This window comes from Mus musculus, chromosome 7 (genome assembly GCF_000001635.26).
Source record: "Mus musculus strain C57BL/6J chromosome 7, GRCm38.p6 C57BL/6J".
Taxonomy (NCBI): Eukaryota; Metazoa; Chordata; class Mammalia; order Rodentia; family Muridae; genus Mus; species Mus musculus.
The window spans coordinates 122,671,241-122,688,874 of NC_000073.6; the positions used below are offsets into that span (position 1 = coordinate 122,671,241).

Sequence of the window (17,634 nt, forward strand, 5' to 3'; positions counted from 1 at the left end):
CGCGCACACACACACAAACACACACTCACACACACATACACACGCACACACACACATACACACGTACACACACACTCACACACACGCGCGCACACACGCACACACGCTCACACGCTCACACACCAGACCTCTCTGGGTTTCTTTTGCCTTGAGTCTCTCGGGGCTGTGAGAAACCAGGCGCATCTCAAACCAAGCTGGCAGCTCCAAGCTCCGAAGCCATGCCCTGCACAAACGCTAGTCCTCACCAAGCTCCTGAGGAATGAAAGCAACCCAGGAATCCTCTGACCGCGGCAGTGATGTGGACCAACCCCCTGGAGCCCGCACCCTCCCGAGGGCCATAGAGGACTCGGGGAACTGGAGAGAGCCCAAGACAGGAAATCCCAGCTTTCCCAAAGTCCCCGTGGATGCTGACAAAAGGAGATCTGGATTTTTGGAAGAGGCCGTCCTAGGTTACCCAGCTGCAGAGTGATTCTCCCGTCTGTCACTGAATCTACCCCTCCAACCCCCAGCCGTTCAGAGTACCATGAAGAATTATGAGGATGTGTGACAGAGGTATCCAGATGTTGATCACTACTGTAGGAGCCTTCGCAGCTTTTAGTTTAATGACCATTGCAGTGGGCACGGACTACTGGCTATATTCCAGAGGTGTGTGCAGGACTAAATCTACAAGTGACAATGAAACCAGCAGGAAGAATGAAGAAGTAATGACCCACTCCGGGTTGTGGAGGACCTGCTGCTTGGAAGGTACTTACAAATTCCTCTCACTGGCTCTGAATGATCTGCTTCTAATGTCCTGACATGTGTTGGGGGGGAAATAGAGGCAATGGAGGGGAAGAAAAATAGTTTTAATTGTTGTTGGAAATATGTGAGGGTCCAGACTATGCTTCCACGGAGCCTGGTGCTGTGTGGATGGAAGGGTTGGGTCTTGTTGATTGGTTTTGGTCTATGCCAAATGTGATGTGATTTTGTAACGCTCTTAAACACCTTCTGCAGTTGAGAAAGCCTCTAATCCCGAGTCTCTAAGCATGTTGTGCACTGCTTGGATTTCTGTCTATAGAAGGAGACTTTGGATTTGTTTAATTACATTTTGGTGAATGGGGATTATTAAGGAATGGAAGCAGAGAAGACAGGAAGGTGCTGAGGGACTGATCTAACCTGGAGCACTCTGATCTGGTTTTTTATCTTTTAATCAATAAAAGCTTACCAGCCTCTTCTGAGTTTGGTCCAACTAGACATTGTCATGAACTCCCTTTGTTAACTTATACTAGGGAACAATATGTAAGCCCTAATCCCCACACCCTCACATCTAAAGAAAATGTCTTTATGAATAAGTGTTTCATTATTTAGGCTCAAAATAAAACTGAAGTCTTGGTGTTTGCTCTCCACCTGACTTCATTCATAAATCACGCCCATCACCAGCAAATGTATTTCCTTGACATTTAGATAAGACTGACTCTGAGAATTGCATCTCATTGCTTCTAATTTTAAAAATTAGAGGATTTGCTCTAAATTATAATGAGGTGGGCAGGCCATTTTAGAATGTGGAGCTCTTAGGTAGCCTATGTCACTACTAAACTTGCTTCACCACTTGAAGAGTGACTGTCAGTTTCAGTGGACAATACCTGGGTATCACAAGGAGTGAAAAAATAATGAAGAAAATCAAAGCTTTGTGAACCTGCTACCTAAGGGAGCCACTAGATTAAAGGGCCACTAAGAAGGGATTTTGTCTGCTTGGTTGATTTTTGCTGTTTCTCTGGCTTCCAGGAAGTCAGTGAAGTTTATCACAGTGATAGTCAGGAAAATACAGGCTTCCTCCCCTCCCCTCGATCTCCCTTGGTTCCTCCCCCTGCATTCCCTGTGGCATTTCTCAGGGTTTCTTGGGAACTCGCATTTATGTAAATGACTTGGGAACTAATGCTATGACATCACTTGCTAGTGTAATATTGCATCATTCTCTGGCCTCCTTCCCACGTCCTGACGCTCTGAACTCTCCTGCCTATAGCGCCACTACAGTTGATTCTGTTTCCAACACAGATTTGCAACTGGTGGGAAACCCAGGAGGGAAAGGGCTACTTCATGTGAAGTCAGAAAACACCAAGTACTGCTGCAAATGGTCTCTATACTCTTAGCTAAGAGATTTGTCCCTTTTAACTCTCAGTTAACCCAAGAAATGACTGATTCAGAATCAATAGTCTTGAGTTAGAACTACTGAAGCGTACACTGCAGCCAGTAAACTGACAGAAATTCTAAAATGTGGTTATTTCTGACCATTTGCAGTCGGCTAGCATGAGGTCATTCACCTTGGAGAATTTCCACCATTCCCTTTGCTGTGTTGGCAATTATGAATCGAATCAGTTTTGCAATGCTGTGATTGGTATATATGACGATGCCTACATAAGTGGCATTAAAAAAAAAAACCCGGGTTCTTCCCCAGCTAAAAGCCATACAGAAGTACATCAGGTTTATAGTCATTTTGCCCCTTGGAAATATTCTGGAAATGTAAAATTAAACAGTGATACTGACATTCTTCACCCTGCCTCATTTATTTAAATGTCTGTCAGGATAAAATCAGGGCCTACATTTCCTGAACCTTTCTTCAAACCTGCATAAAGAGCATTTCCTCCTCTCTTCGACATGCTGCTCTAGGCCTACAGTTCATGCCTGGGACCAAAGCCCCAACTGAGTGTTCCATGGCTTCAGTCGGGTAACTGAGAAAGGAGATTGGGGAAGAATTAGAAGGACTGGAGATGTGTTCTTGGGCTAGTCAGTTCTTTTGAGAAAACTTGTTGGAGCCTTCTTATAGTTTTTCTCAGCTAAGTCTCATGTTCTAAAGCATTCCATTCGGAAAGATACATAAACCATTATGAACCGGAAAAGTTTTTACCATCTAGATGGGCCTGGCGAAAATTTGAAGCCAAGATTCTTCTTAATGGATTGAACACATCGGGTGCTCAAGAAATTTGCAGGAACCTCTGTTTTCTGCATGGTAAGACACATGCAACAGACAGCATATATTCTAGGATCTCCATCCTCTGTAAGGATGAAGATAGATAGCCATTTCTATTCACTAGCTCCTGTCTGTCTCAGAACAGCAACATTCTCATCTTCTGGTTTTCTAAACATCAAAGAACCTATGTAAGGAGTATTTTAAATTATTTTTTTCTTACACATCATTTAGAAGAGTTCTTTTTTCATACTTTAAGAGCCATGAGACAATGTGAATATTTTGCTCCAAATAAGAAAATACTCAGGAGGGACATGACAGCTGTATGCAAACTTATGAAAGGCTGTCATTTGGAAGAGAGATTTGAAATGTTCTTTGTGGCCTCAAGGGGGTCGGTGTTTTACCTAAATATAAATAACTAACCAGCGTGGGGTAAGAGGCTTGAAGCAATAATGAGTCCCCTAACAGCAGAAGTATTCAAATATATATGTATTGTCCCCACACTTGGCTAGCCACTGGAATCTTATGAATAGGTTTTTAAAAATAGATTATCAGACTTTACAACTACATTCCAGGCCTCCATAGGTCTATGGTGCATCCCTGGAATCTAAATTTTCTAAAAGTCCTTCAAGAAATTATGATGTTAGTGCCAACATGTTTGTTTGTAATGAATGTTTACAGTGACCCTGGGAATGACTGTGAATGCTCATGAGGACCACGACACTCACAAGAGATGCTTTCTTGTGTCTTGTCACCCTATGACTCCGCAGAGTGTCACTTATACTCAGCCCTTGCTATGTTGTAGTACCGGTTTCAATTTTTTTTTAAACAATTGGGTTTTTCATCTTCAGAGGAGCTCAGAGGTGCAGGAACTATCATTACCCTCACCTTATAGATTGGAATACTGAGGCTGGGAGACGTTCCATAATTTTCCCAAGGTCATACACCTCAACTTTGCAGGTCTTATGTAGTCTAAGACTTGAAGCGTCTCAGATCATTGCTAGAGAGCCTGAGTTCATGCTCTGGCAGCTGATTTGCTGCCGGTACAAACACTGACTTGTGAGAATGCCCAGACACATGGTTTTTTCCATTCAGAAGTCGCAGATCTGAAAACATTCAGCTTATCTGTGCATCGATGGAAGAGATGCAGGAGCCACCAGACAAGAACAAACTCAGAGCAGCAAAAGATGCACTTTGAATGAGAAACCAATCAACCTATGCAGAGACACCCACAGCGAGAAACCCAAGCGATTGCCTGACTCATTATCTGGAAAGCAGGCAAGGCATTCACAAAGTCCCAACCTGCTGCATGTTTTCAAAGGCAGTGTGTGAATTTGAATGAGAATGTGTTCAGTAGACGTCTCTCTCATTTAAAAAAAATTAAATAAAATAAAGCCCTAGATCCGAACAAGGCAGTGCATGTAGATGGTGGAGAAGCCACTAGCCTAGCAACAAAGAACCCTGGGTGCTAATCACATTTTTGTCCCTAAGAGTCATGTAAACTGTTCATGCTGCCTTTTTCCCTTGGACCTCAGTTTAATTAGCTCTAAGATAAGAACTTCAGATGAGGCTAAGAAATAGTAAGTTCATGTGGCCAAGCCAGGTCATGCATGAACTTACATGCATGAAAGCATGCAAGTATGCATGAAAGTATAAAGAAAGCATTTCATACTCTTTTACCTCAGTTGTATGGTAGACAACAACAGTACATGTAGGGAGACATGGGATGACCAGACTTTATTCTCAATGTTTGTGGCAGTAGATCGTAGTGGAGGCTGTACCAAGCTGGAGAGAACATCTAAAGAACGACTGTCATTTGGCTTGAATTGAGTTTGACTCTGGGGAAATGTGTATCAATCTAACGTTCTTACCTTAGGACTGAGCGAACTGAGGTATGAGCAAGGAAAGCAGCACAAACAATAGGTCAGGTAAAGAAGAGGCAAGCATGGGGCAGGGGGATGGCTCAATAGATTAAATGCTTGTTACACAAATGTATGGACCAGGATTGAGATCCCTCCACCGTGTAAGTGCTAAGTCATTGTGGCAAACACAGGTTTTTTCTGAGCAATCTGGATACTTAGACTGGCTGAATTAGGAAACTTGAGGTTCAGGTGAGAGGCCCTGACTCAGCATATAGGATAGAGAGAACAACCAAAGAAGACACCCAACTACAGACTCTGGTCGCTGTGTGTGCACATACATGCTTGTGCACACATGAATGCACACACAGGTACGCAAACACATGTAGCCATAGGTGCATGCATACATACATATATACCATATGAACAAACATAGAAAGAATAAAGATCAAGGAAAAACCAAGCATTCAAATCATTTGAATTTTAAAATACAAGCAAATAGTTCACCCTTTAAAAACATGGACTTGCCCAAACTACTTACATTGTAGCTTTATTTTGTCCATAGGTTGTCAGTTTTGAACCCTAAAAATTACCTAACTGGCCTTTGAAAGCAAATTTCTATTTTCATATCCAGTTCATGAATTACTTTGTATAACTCATTCAAAAGGCTTTGGATATTAAGAAAAGAAAGCTTACTCAGGATTAAAACTTAGGGAACTTCAAACCGAGGAAAGGAAGTTCAATAAACTGCTGTTTCTACTGCAGATGGGCCTGAATGACACCAAACATCTGGCTGAAAACCGAAAAAAAAAATTAGCCAGCCATTAGAAGTTCCCCCATATTTCCAAATCTGCAGATGGCTGATTTTTTTTCAGCCAGATGGGCTTCCAGCTTTATTTATGTGTTCAGAATCTTTCAGGAAAGCTGCAAAGATGCAGTTGAGAAGGAGACAAAGGAGGGGGATTATTGACTATGTCCTTTGTGCCAAGCCCTGTGCTAGACGCCTTCAGATACATCAATGCACGCTTTTCCTATCTTATATCGACTGGCAGAATGCAACCTCTGTAGGTACCAGGGTCTTACACTATCTGTGTCCTTAGAGCTTAGAGACAGCCACTTCTTCTTCATCCTTAGATCTCACATGTCATCTTATCTAAGCCATAGCACAGAACAAACTAGAGCTCTTCCTGATTTTCTACTCCTGATCTTTCTGGTTCTTTCCATTCTTCATCCTCACTCATAAACTCAAGAGTCAAAAGCAAGAAGAAAGTGGCCCAGAGTCATAAGGCTGGGTGCAAGCAGTGGCCTCTGCTGTGCCTGTGGGTTGAGTTAGGATTGGGTAGGTCAAAAAGGTCAGAACAGAAACCTAAGCTCCCCACCACTTCTGAAGCTACCCCACCCATTCTTGAGGCCTCCCAGGACTTCCTCAAATCCATGAAGGAAAGAGTAAAGCCTGTTGGATATTTTGGGTACCACAGTATAGAAGTAACTGATCTAGCTGGTAGAAAACTTAATGCTCAGATGCCCAGTCACTTCCACAGTTAGTAAATGGTATCCAGATAGAAAATAGGATGCACCTGACCCCTACACTCCCACTATACACCTTGGGTCATGACCCTGATCCAACCATGGAAACTGTCCATTTGTGCTCAACTCATTGATCAACAACATCTCAATCCCAGATGTGCCGTCCTTGAACAAAGCTCTCAGGCACCTTCTTTCTACCTCAGACAGCATTCGGCTTCCTCGTTCTGTGGTTCCATCACAGACAGTAAACACCTGGGAAATCCCTCTGTTGGTTTCATCCCTTGAAATTGTATGCTCTGGAGTACGAGAAAGACTGCTCACCCACATTCCAAGACTGGTCAATGATTTGGTACCGTGTGTTGAGAAATGCACTCAGATCCAGTAACTGTATGTTCATTTAGTTCAAAAATTGGGGAAGTGGACCTAAATGTTTATTCAGGAGCAGTGCAAATGATTCCTGGTCAGTAGAAAAAGATACCCCCAGATATAGCGGCTTAAGCTCTCCAGCAAGTTGGTCAGTTTTTTTCATTTAACTTTACAATCTTATTTCAGAATTTTGTTACTGGAAAAAAACCCTACTTCCTCTGTTAAACCAGTCTTAGGATTCCACTGGTTGAGTTGAATTCTTACTGTTGAGTTGAGTAAAACTTGACATCAGCCAACTAAGTACATGAGGAGAAATGTGCTTGTAATAGTTTGAAAGTTATACTTTGCAATATGGAAGCACTTCCGAATGAAAACAGTGTTTAACAGAAGCTTTAAAAAAAGACTCAGGATTGATTTCTTTTCCCTTGCCCTGGACACTCTAAGAGACACATTCTTCTACTAGAAACAATCTCATCTTTAGTAACAGCTCCAAGAGTATGGTGCAACAGCAGAGGTCTGGGGTCTTACCTGGGTCCCATCCTTCAGTGGGTGTGGAATCTTGGGGATGGCTAAACCTCTGGTTGTCTCCTTGCCAGGTGTATCGCTGTGCAAATGCTATCACCAAAACGATGCCAGACAGAAGCAACTTAAGGGAGAAAAGGCTTATTTTGGAGCACAGTTTCAGAGCATTCGATCTGTCAGTCATTGCTTGGCCCTGGCATTTGGGGAAAACACTGGAGCAGTGAAAACAAATGGCAGAGAACAATTGTGCACATTACAGCTGACAGGAAATAACGTGGCAGGAACCAGGAACTAGTGAGTGCCTTCAAAGGCCTCCTCTAGTGAACTAGTTCTGCAAGCCAAAGATCTAAACACACCAAGGACTCTCCAAATGGTGCATCCTGCTGCAGATCAAACATTCAGAATATGTTCAGACGCATTTCAGATTTGAAATGTGGTACCTAAAAGCAGCAAGCCTCTTTCAACCTCTTCCTTTGCAGTTTCTGTGGTTCTGTTAATAATATGTTGGTCATTAGTTCCTGATTCATTCATGTCAGAGGGAATTAATTTGCTTTAAGACGGTAAGTTAGCTTTCTTATGGCAGTGTTCCTTCCTTCCAGTGAGTGTGGTCCTTCAGTGAGTTACTTTGGGCTCCAAGAAGAATCGTTCACAACATGCAAGGAAATGCAGTGAAAAGAGAGGCTAGTATTTCACCTCTGGTTTGGGTACATTTTAGGCAGTATGGCTACACATTTGTACATGTGTCGACCTCAGCAAGGAGGTCGAGAGGAAAAAACCATGTTGAAAGAGTGCATGACAATGAGGCAACCTGTTTAGGATGATGAGGTTCTGTGAGTTGATGGAAGCTTGGGCATCTTACTGGAGAAAGATGCTCATTGGCTGAAAAGCCCTTGGCTCATTGGCACAGTGCTTTGAAGAAGTCACATTACCTGAGTTCTCTAGACTTGAGGTCCAACAGGGGACTATATGTCAGACCCCAACTCAATCATGTTCCTTCATGCAGACCTGAATCTATATACTAGGAGAAGAGGCTTTAAAAATAGTTACAGGGATGCTGAAGAGACGGCTCAGTGGTTAAGAGCATTGGCTGCTCTTCCAGAGGTCCTGAGTTCAATTCCCAGCAACCACATGGTGGCTCACAACTGTCTGCAATGAGGTCCAATGCCTTCTTCTGGTGTGTCTGAAGAGAGCAACAGTGTACTCACATAGATAAAATAAATACATCTTTTTTTAAAAGTAGAAAAAGCTTTAAAAATAGTTACAGGGTACTGGGTTGGCAACTGAAGACTCAGCAGCATGGGGCTCAGCCAGTGGTAGGAGCCAAGGTGAGATGGGCAAGCACAGTCCAGTTAGTCATTTCACATCAAGGAAGAGCGTTACAGGGAAGGGACCCTAAGGCCCTCCAATAGATGCCTGTGCCTTCGTACAAAAGCCAAATATAGGGTCTTACCACTCAGGCATTAGCCAGACAAGCACTGACAACAATGAGCTAAGTAGGAAAAGTGTCGGTCTCTTCTCTCTTAGTGCTCTAGACATGGCTCCTTAAAGGGCACAGGATTGCTGCCATTGGGAAACAAGGCTCTATTGCCTCCTCAAAATGGGGAGCTACTAGAAGTTTTAACATCTATGCAGATGAAGGAGATTTCAAGGGGTGACCAGCATTTACCCTCAAATCATGCACATGTCCCAGCTGTATCTAGAAGCACTCCCCTCCTAGACAGCTCTGCAAGGCAGATTTACCTGTGGTCCTATATCCTGGGTCACATAAAGGAGCCTACCTCCAAGGAACACGTGCTCCTTCCTCCTGATATTGGTAATTGGGTGGGATGCTGTTGGCAAGTCTGTGGTATCCACATGCTTCCAGGAAAGGAGTAAAGGACTGAACTATGGCAATCCTTGAAGGCGGTCACAGGAAAGCAATACAAATAGCAGCTGACACTGAGCAATCACCTTCCATATGCCATGTTACTATTATTGTGTCAGGCTGTGTGCTCATTTTCCTAGCCATCCCCTGAATGTTTGTTTATTTATCTGTTTAACAGCAGACATACAGTATTTCAGCAGTGTTCTACTCAAGCATTTAACAAGTATCACTTGGTTCTCATGACTTCTTCAGAAAACAGATATTACCATTATCTCTGTTTTCTAGACTTCCATACAGAGATGGGATTCAAGTTCTCCCATCTGCTGTCTTCATTAATTATGTGCCAGGCACTTGGATACGCAGTATAAACAAGATCAGCTGATTATCCTAAAAGCCAGTCTACTGATAGCCTTTCTGTGCCCCCAGCAAGACAACAGACAACAGAACCTCAGCCCCAGGAACTGGTAGGGATACAAGGCACAGACCCACCCAAACTTCTGCATTGTCTGCCCCCAGTTAAAAGCCCAGACCTGGCAGGATGGATTTCATCCCACCTGCTTTGTCAGGGAAAGCCTAATGTCAGCCACTAGCACACAACCATCCAATAGCTGCAAATATCATGAGCAGTCTTAATGCTGGGAATAGGGATGTGGCCCAGTCAGCAAAGTACCTGAGGCTCAAGCATGAGGACCTGGGTTTGGACCCACAGCACCATGTAAAAAAAAAGCCATGAGTGGTGGTGCAAATCAGTAATACCTGTGTTGGGGGTTGGCACAGGAAAGTCCTATAACTCACTGGTCAGCTAGTCTTGCTGAATTAGTGAGACCCAGGTCCCATGAGAGACCCTGCTTCCAAAAAAAAAAAAAAAAAAATCAGAGAAAGAATGGTAAAGAAGGATTCCTTGACACCAACCTCTGGCTACCACACCCACACCTCTATGTGTGAGTGTGCACACTCATGAGCATATACACATGTGCACATATAAACATAATGTTAAGAGACACCAATTTTGATTGTAAATCCGGAAGGCAATGCCAAGAAAAAGAAAAGGTAAAAACTAACAGGGTTTCAACAACGTAGTACTGGGCTATGAAGAAACTTCCCTCCATAGATCCAATGCCATTTTCCTTTAAAAGGAAGCATGGAGCTTTTGGAAGTAAGAAGCACAAGGAAGCTGACCATATGCAGGGGCACAAGCTATGAGCCTCCTTCCACTGCTTCCACACTGGACCTTGAGGCTTGCTAAATTGGGGATAGTGTTAGATTTATGACTGTCCCCTTTACTGAGGATTAAACTTTGGGCACATCACTGATTTGACTCCTTTGAGCTTTAAATGCACTGTCAGGCAGAAATCAGCTTTTGGCCAGCTTCTCACGAAGCGCTTACAGGAGTTCAGCCATCTTAGAAGAACACCAGACAGGAGACCAATATATCACCAAGCTCAATTTTTACTGATTCTGGGCAAGAGTGAGCCAAAAACGGACAGCTTGGATAAGACAAAGGGTAGGCAAGTCTTAACATCATTTTAGCATTTAATTTGAACGTTAGAAGAAACATCATTCAAGAACTCTAGCTACCCATTTCCAGGAACCACCAGCTTAGCCCCAGAGCCCAGCATGTAGTATACACTCACAAAAAAAAATGCAGTAAGTTCATTGAAGGCTGGAGGATAATTTGATTAGCTTAAGCTTCTAGTGTGCCTATGCTAACTGTTCAGTGGCTGAACAGTTTTATTAGATTGACTGGCCAGCAAGCTCCAGGATCCTCCTGTCCATTACTCACGATCAGTGTTAGGGTTACAGGCACACACCACCGTGTTCCAATTTCATGTGGCCGCTGGGAGTCTGAACACAAGTCCTCTTGCTTGTGCAGAAAGCACTTTGCCCATTTTGCTGTCTTCTCAGCCCTAGATGTTTCATTCTGAAGTGCCTGTGAACTGCCCTCTTAATAGAACCTGTAGAATTCCAGCCATTAGGTCTCACAATCCAGAAGCCCTCAGTCTGAGAGGCATGGCTCTCCTGACTCTGTGATCTCTTTGCCATTGTCTGCTGTCCTCTGTGTTGTCCTGGGATATAAAACAACTCCCCCAACACACACATACACACACACACACACACACACACACACACACACACACACACACCGTCTACTCCTCAAGCTCTCCCAATACTCTGGGTGCAAACTTGAGGAAGGGAAAAAGGAAAGTAAATCCATGCTGTGTGGACATATTGCATACACACCCAGCAGACACTGTTTTTGTCCCCCATGCCTGAGTCTCTCCTTGTAGTTGTTACCTGCACATGTAGGGGCTGGCACTGCTACCACTCTGCATTCTGTAACATATGCTGTTTGGAGTCGTTCATTTCTGTCCTAGAAATACAATGATACATACTTATTAAATTAAAGCAATATCCCAGAAATCATGAGTAGCTATGGAGGGACCTCCCACTACCTCATCCATTACAAAAACTCTCCCATCCCTCATGGAAGTTAGCTCAGAGGAGTCACCACAGACGCACATTTAAAACAGATCCTCCCAACTCCTTAAAAAGTGTGGGACACAGAACCAAATAGCTATTTATTAGCTATTTATTTATGCTTTAACATTTGTATTATAAAATAGTTCTTACTTCTTTCTTTCCAACGTGTTACTTTTTACCAAAGAGGAGTCTGTTTGTGGTCAAAATACTCTAAGACTTTAGCAAAAAAGAAAAAAAAAAAACTATATCAAGAGGTAATGGTGTTAGCTGGAGTCAAAGGTGTGCCGTGTGGGACTTTGAGGGCCCCTTTCTGCGCTCTCTCTCTCTCTCTCTCTCTCTCTCTCTCTCTCTCTCTCTCTCTCTCTCTCTCTCTCTCTCTCTCTTTCTCTCTCTCTCTCTCTAGTTATAGCTTCGTTCCTGAGCAGAGGGAGATGGCAGGCCTAGAATAATAAAGTCTGAAACTACGGAAATCAGCTCCGATGCCCCTGTCAGGAACACCATAGATGAATTTCCAGCTATAGTCCCGGGAATCTGCTGTAAGGACACCTCGTTTGGCTTAAGAAAAAAAGAATCCAGTCCTAACCTTGGGGAGGTATGCCAGGGAAGAGTGCTGTGGGCTTGTGTGTGTGAAGTTGTGTATACTGTGGTCAAGGTGGGCTTCACTGAGAAGGGTGACATGGAGTTCAAAGTGGAAAGGCAGTGAGGAACCAAGCCTTTGGCTCTGTGAGGAATGGCGTCCCAGGTGGAAGCAACAGCAACTGCAAGGCTGAGGGGGATCTGTGCCTGTTCTCAACAAGTCCAGTGAGGCTGAGAGGGGGTCAAGGACAGAAGCAGATTAATGTGGGGTGTTCGAGTACAGCTCACACAGGGCCTGGATTCAGAGCCTAGGAAGAAGTGGAATGCGCTTATACCATCACCGATCATCCTCCGCCCTCCTCCCTGTTCCTCCCATTCACTCCTCTTTCCTCTCATCTTCTCTCCCCTCCTCCCTATTCCTCTTTAGCCCTCCTCCCACTTCTCTCTCCTCCTTTCACTTCCTTTTCCTCTCTCCTCCCCTCCTCTCCCTCTTCCCCTTTCTTTTTCTCTCTGTCTCCTTCTTCTTTCCCTTTCAACCCACTTCTTCCTCTTTTCTGCTCATCTTCTTCCCTCTCTCTCCTACTCCAGGTACTGGGAATTGAACCCAGGTTGTCGTACACGCTCTGGGTCTTCTCAGTGGTATCATTTGCTGCACTTTGCCCCAGGGACTCTAGATTTTTGTTAGAGCAGAGCGCCAAGTCTAGTCTTCAAAATGGTTGCCCATCCTGCACAACCCACCACCCCAACTCTTCTCTGTGGCAGGCACAACAGAATAACATCTCAGAACTGTCTTCCTTCTTCCCTTTCTCTGAAGACAAGTCTATGATCCCTTATTTTCAGCATTTTATTTCTTATTTGGGGGAAAATCATACAAGTAACATCATTGAGAAACATTGAGTACTTAGTGAACCTCTCAAAGTGCTTAGAACCATTCTTCCCGCTGAGTAACTTCTGCCTAACCCACAGATTCTCTCCATTGAGCCCCTAGTCCTATCCAGCTCCAACTGGCTTCTCCTCCCATGCGGGTCCCCTGCTCAGCCTAGAAATCCAACAAGAGATGCGAGCTAAGTGGTTTCCAGCAGAGGGACCCTCAGCCTGGGTTCCTCATTCTGCAGGCGCTTCTCAAGCTGCCACAGTGTGCTAGACACCATGCCATGTCCAGAGGATGTATGTGGCAGAGCATAAGGAAGGTCAGGCTCTCGTCTTTGCTCACAGCTGTGTCTAGAAGATGCTGCTGAAGAGGCAAGCAGTGGGTGGAGCTCCTGCTGCTAAGAGGAGTAGTTCCTGGATTAGTCAATGTCGGGTTGTCATGGAAATGTTCTTAGGGCTGTGAGTCTTCAAAGTGACTGGCCTCACTAGGTGCTCAAACCACATATGCCAAGTACACAGAAAGAACTGTATAGAGTGCACTGAGGACTGACCTGTCCAGTGCTGGCTGGAGATATAAATGATCAGAGCTCCTGGGTTCTTACAGTTAAGCAGAGGTCAGTGAGAACAGGAAAGCATGGTCTTCCCCATGAAGGCATGCCAAAGGTGCCTCTGTGTATGTGTGTCTGTGTGTGCATTCATGCATACCTGTGTGCATGAATGTCTATATGTGTGTATATGTGTGCATGTGTCTATATGTGAATGTCTATATGTGTGCATGTGTCTATATGTGTGTATGTGTGTGTACATGTGTGTGCATGCCTGTGTGTGTATGTGTTTGTGTTTGTGTATACATGTGTATGTGTATATGTGTGTATGTGTGTGTACATGTGTGTGCATGCCTGTGTGTGTATGTGTTTGTGTCTATGTGTTTGTGTGTATGTGTATATGTGTGTATGTGTGTGTGTGTAGGTGTGTATATGTATGTGCACTTCATTGTTTGCAACAGAATCACACTCTATCTCTAGCTGGCCTTGACCTGACTTTACAGTCCAGGCTGGCTCCAAACTTGAGATCTTCCTGCCTTAGTTTCCCAAGTTTTGAGACTGCAGTTGTACATGGCCATATCCAGTTCCTCTTTTTCATGGTTAAACTTTTTCAAAATCCTAGATAGTGGTTTTTCTTACATTCTTTTGAGTAGAATTTTCCCTGGTGCACGCCTTTGATCTTGTTCTGTAGTGCTGAGAATCAAACTCAAGGTGTTCTCTACCACCAAACTATTTCCATAGCCTTTATATTTTTCTTAAAACACTTTGAAGGATGTAAAATTAACACAAAAACAGACCTCAGTATAAAACAAAACCAGCCAACAATCTCTCCCCTGTCCCTTTGCTCAAACTATTGTCATTCCTACTTTGTTAAATGGCTAATAGATAGCATTTCTCTGACTTGCTGCTTTACTGAGTCATTTGTCAACACTTAACAGAGAGAATATTTTTCTCTTCAAGCTCATGTTGTTCTTGATTTACTCAAAAGCCTTCCAAGATTGATCTTATGTGATGGTTTGAATAAGAATACCCACCATAGGCTCATATATTTGAATGCTTGGTCTCCAACTGTTGGACTGTTTGGGAATGATTAGTAGGTGTGGCCTTGTCCGAGGAGTCATGTCACTGGGAGTGGGCTTTGAGGCTTCCAAAGTTCACACCATTTCCGTTTCACTTTCTCTGCCTTGTGCTTGTGGATCGAACTGTGACGACTCAGCAACTGCTCTAGCACCTAGCTGCCATGCTCCCAGCCGTGATGGCCACAGACTCTAAACCTCTGAAACTATAAGCCCCAATAAATTCTTTTTTCCTTTAAGTTGTCTTGGTCATAGTGTCTTATTACAGCAATAGAGAAGTAACTAAGATATCTTTCAACTTATTAAGACACTTAATCTCCATCAAAATTTAAAATCCAATATAAAGAAAGGTTTGTAATGACAATCCTTTGTCATTACAATTTGACAATTTCTATGAGACTCAACTCTCAGAGCCACAGAAATGGCTTTTTTAAAAAGCCATTTCTGATTTGATGCTCCCTGTGTTTATTCCCATATCTCTAAATCATATGTTCATCTCTCTATTTCTTGATTTATAATCTATTGACTTCCTGCCACGATAGGTAAGGATTTATCCGGCTCATTCCAGTCTCTGTATTGATTAGCTCTCTAATTTTTAAAAACAACACAAATCTTCATTTCTTTCCCATCCACATTGGGCAGAATGTCTTAGCTTCCTACTTTACAGAATGAAAATGTCTAGGTTCCTCATCTCCACCCACCACATCTGTCAACTGTATCATTACTTTTTCATTATTAAGATTCACTATAACTTGACCTTGTGTAGATCTTGTGTAGGTCGCCACAGCTGCTATGCATTGGTGAGTACAGTGGCTATGCCATGACCAGAAGACATTGTCTGGCAACACCCTTCCCGTCCTTCATTCACTCTGCTCCCTCTTTTGCAAAGATCCCTGAACTCTGAGTGAGTGTAGTCTAGTCACTTAATCTCTGCATTGTAACCTGTCATGAGTCTCTTTAATCAGGTGGGAGATGGGAGATTGGATAAGCACATACATGATCAAAACATGTTGAAAACATGTATTAAACTGTCAAAGAAAAGATTAAAATATCATGAAGAAAAAGAGTCAGAAGAAAAAAAGGGTCGCTCATAGGCAGAGTACATGCCTGGCATGCACACGGCCCTAGGCTCCAGCTTCAGCTGTAAAAAAAAAAAAAAAGAAAGAAACATCCCAACATGCATCCCATGAGCGAGTGGGTCTGTAGAGACACCAACATTTTCTGTATTCCAGCAATAGAGTCAGACTTTGAAACACAACTCAAGTGACCATGGCTATGACTATAGATGGTGTCCAGCACAGAGTCAAGTTGCTTTCTAAGGCTACCTTCTTCTCTTTGTGGTTTCAAAAACACAGTCTCTGAGTCACTCAGAGAAAAACATTCAAATGGCATCTCCCAAAACTCATCTCATTTCTCAAAATCACTCTGTGCATACATTTACACCTGCATTTGGGCTTTCTGGTACAATGTTCGTATTTTCTGATTGATTCAAAGGTTTCTTCAAATTTTAAAACAGGTCAACTTCAATACTCGGGCCTGAGAAAACCAGAAAATACCCTTTGTCCTGCTTCTTCAACATCACCCAGAACCTAAGAATTCAACCTTACATAGGGTGTGGTGGTACATAACTGTAATCCCAACAGCAGAGGCAGGGTGACAGCAGAAAGTTGAAGGCCAGCCTGGGCTATATAGTGAGTTCTGAGCCAGCCAAGGCTACATAGGAAGATTTTTGTCTCAAATAGACTTGAAAAAGAAAATCAAAGGAAACAACAAGAGAATCTAATCAATTACGGTTTGGATCCGCAGTGGCCTCCACAGGTTCATTTGGATCCGAACTGTCCAACATAGACTCAGGTCTGAGATACTTGGCAAGAGTACTCAGGTCTGAGATACTCCCAAGTGGCAGAGCTGTTTGTAGAGATTTTGGGAGGTGTGGCCTAACTGAAGGAAGTAGGTTCTTGGGGGGGGGGGTCCTCAAGGGCACACTACCCCCCGACAACTTCCTGTTACTTCCTGACCTATTATGATAGGAACTGTACTACCCCACTACACTGTCTCTGATATGCTAGGCTGAACCCTCTGAAACTATAAGCCCAAATATAGCTTTGTCTTTAAGTTGTCTCTGTTACAAGTAGCTAATACAGACTTGTGCTACAACATGACTTGGGGTCAAATCCAAGTTCAACCAATATGGCCAAGTGACTCTGAACATATTACTTAACTTCTCTGAATCCCAGTTAACACAGCTATACGATAAGGGTTGTCAGTGTGGCTGATTACAGCATTGTGTGACTAATTAATACTTGTACAGCACTTAGAAAAGTGCCTAAGCCCAAAGTAAACAAGTGTTGGTTATTTCCATTTGCACAGCATAGACTAGACACACTTTACTCATCGGCACTGTTCAGCCAAGAGGAGAGAATATTCTAGACTGTGCTACCCACTGTTTTGTTTGTCACAAGACTCAACGAATACTGAAGTCAAACCAATGATTTAACTTATGAAAGTGGTACCAGCAAATCAGACTCACAGCATTTGGTGACAGATCGTGGATCTGATTCTTCTCACATAGATGGTCCAGATTCTATGGACTCCATGTTCTAGAACATCTTCAGATGAACTACACTGGGGATCTGGTAGCACCTAGTAAGAGCAGTAGCCAGTATATACTGAGTGCTAGCATCCAAACCTCCTCTTAGTCCTGTAAGACCCTTCAGGGTATTATCACCACTTAACAGATGAGCACCTGGGACTTAGAGAGGCCCTCAGCTCACACCAGAGCCTGTGGGATCCAAACTCAGGCCATCTAAATCTGAAAACCAGTATCTCTCATCTTAAAGCCAGAGCCAGTGTTCTCACAGCATGAAGGTCAGGCAGGGTCAAGCCAGCCCACAGAGATCATGTTAGCAACTTCAAAATGATTTCAAATTAATAAAAGCGATAAGAGCAGAGAAGTCTTTTCCACTGTGGTGACGGCTGCACAACCACAAGGGTGTGCACACTA

At 43.4% G+C, this 17,634-nt stretch overlaps 1 protein-coding gene across 1 annotated transcript in view; it reads left to right on the forward strand.

Annotated features, from left to right (window-relative positions):
* The first annotated feature begins 503 nt into the window (after positions 1-503).
* Cacng3 (calcium channel, voltage-dependent, gamma subunit 3) overlaps positions 504-17,634 on the forward strand; it is a 97,650-nt gene continuing 80,519 nt past the window's right edge. Inside the window, exon 1 of the mRNA NM_019430.2 lies at positions 504-744. Within this exon, the coding sequence (NP_062303.2) occupies positions 534-744 (211 nt within the window). The 5' untranslated portion in view covers positions 504-533. The remainder of the gene's footprint in view (positions 745-17,634) is intronic.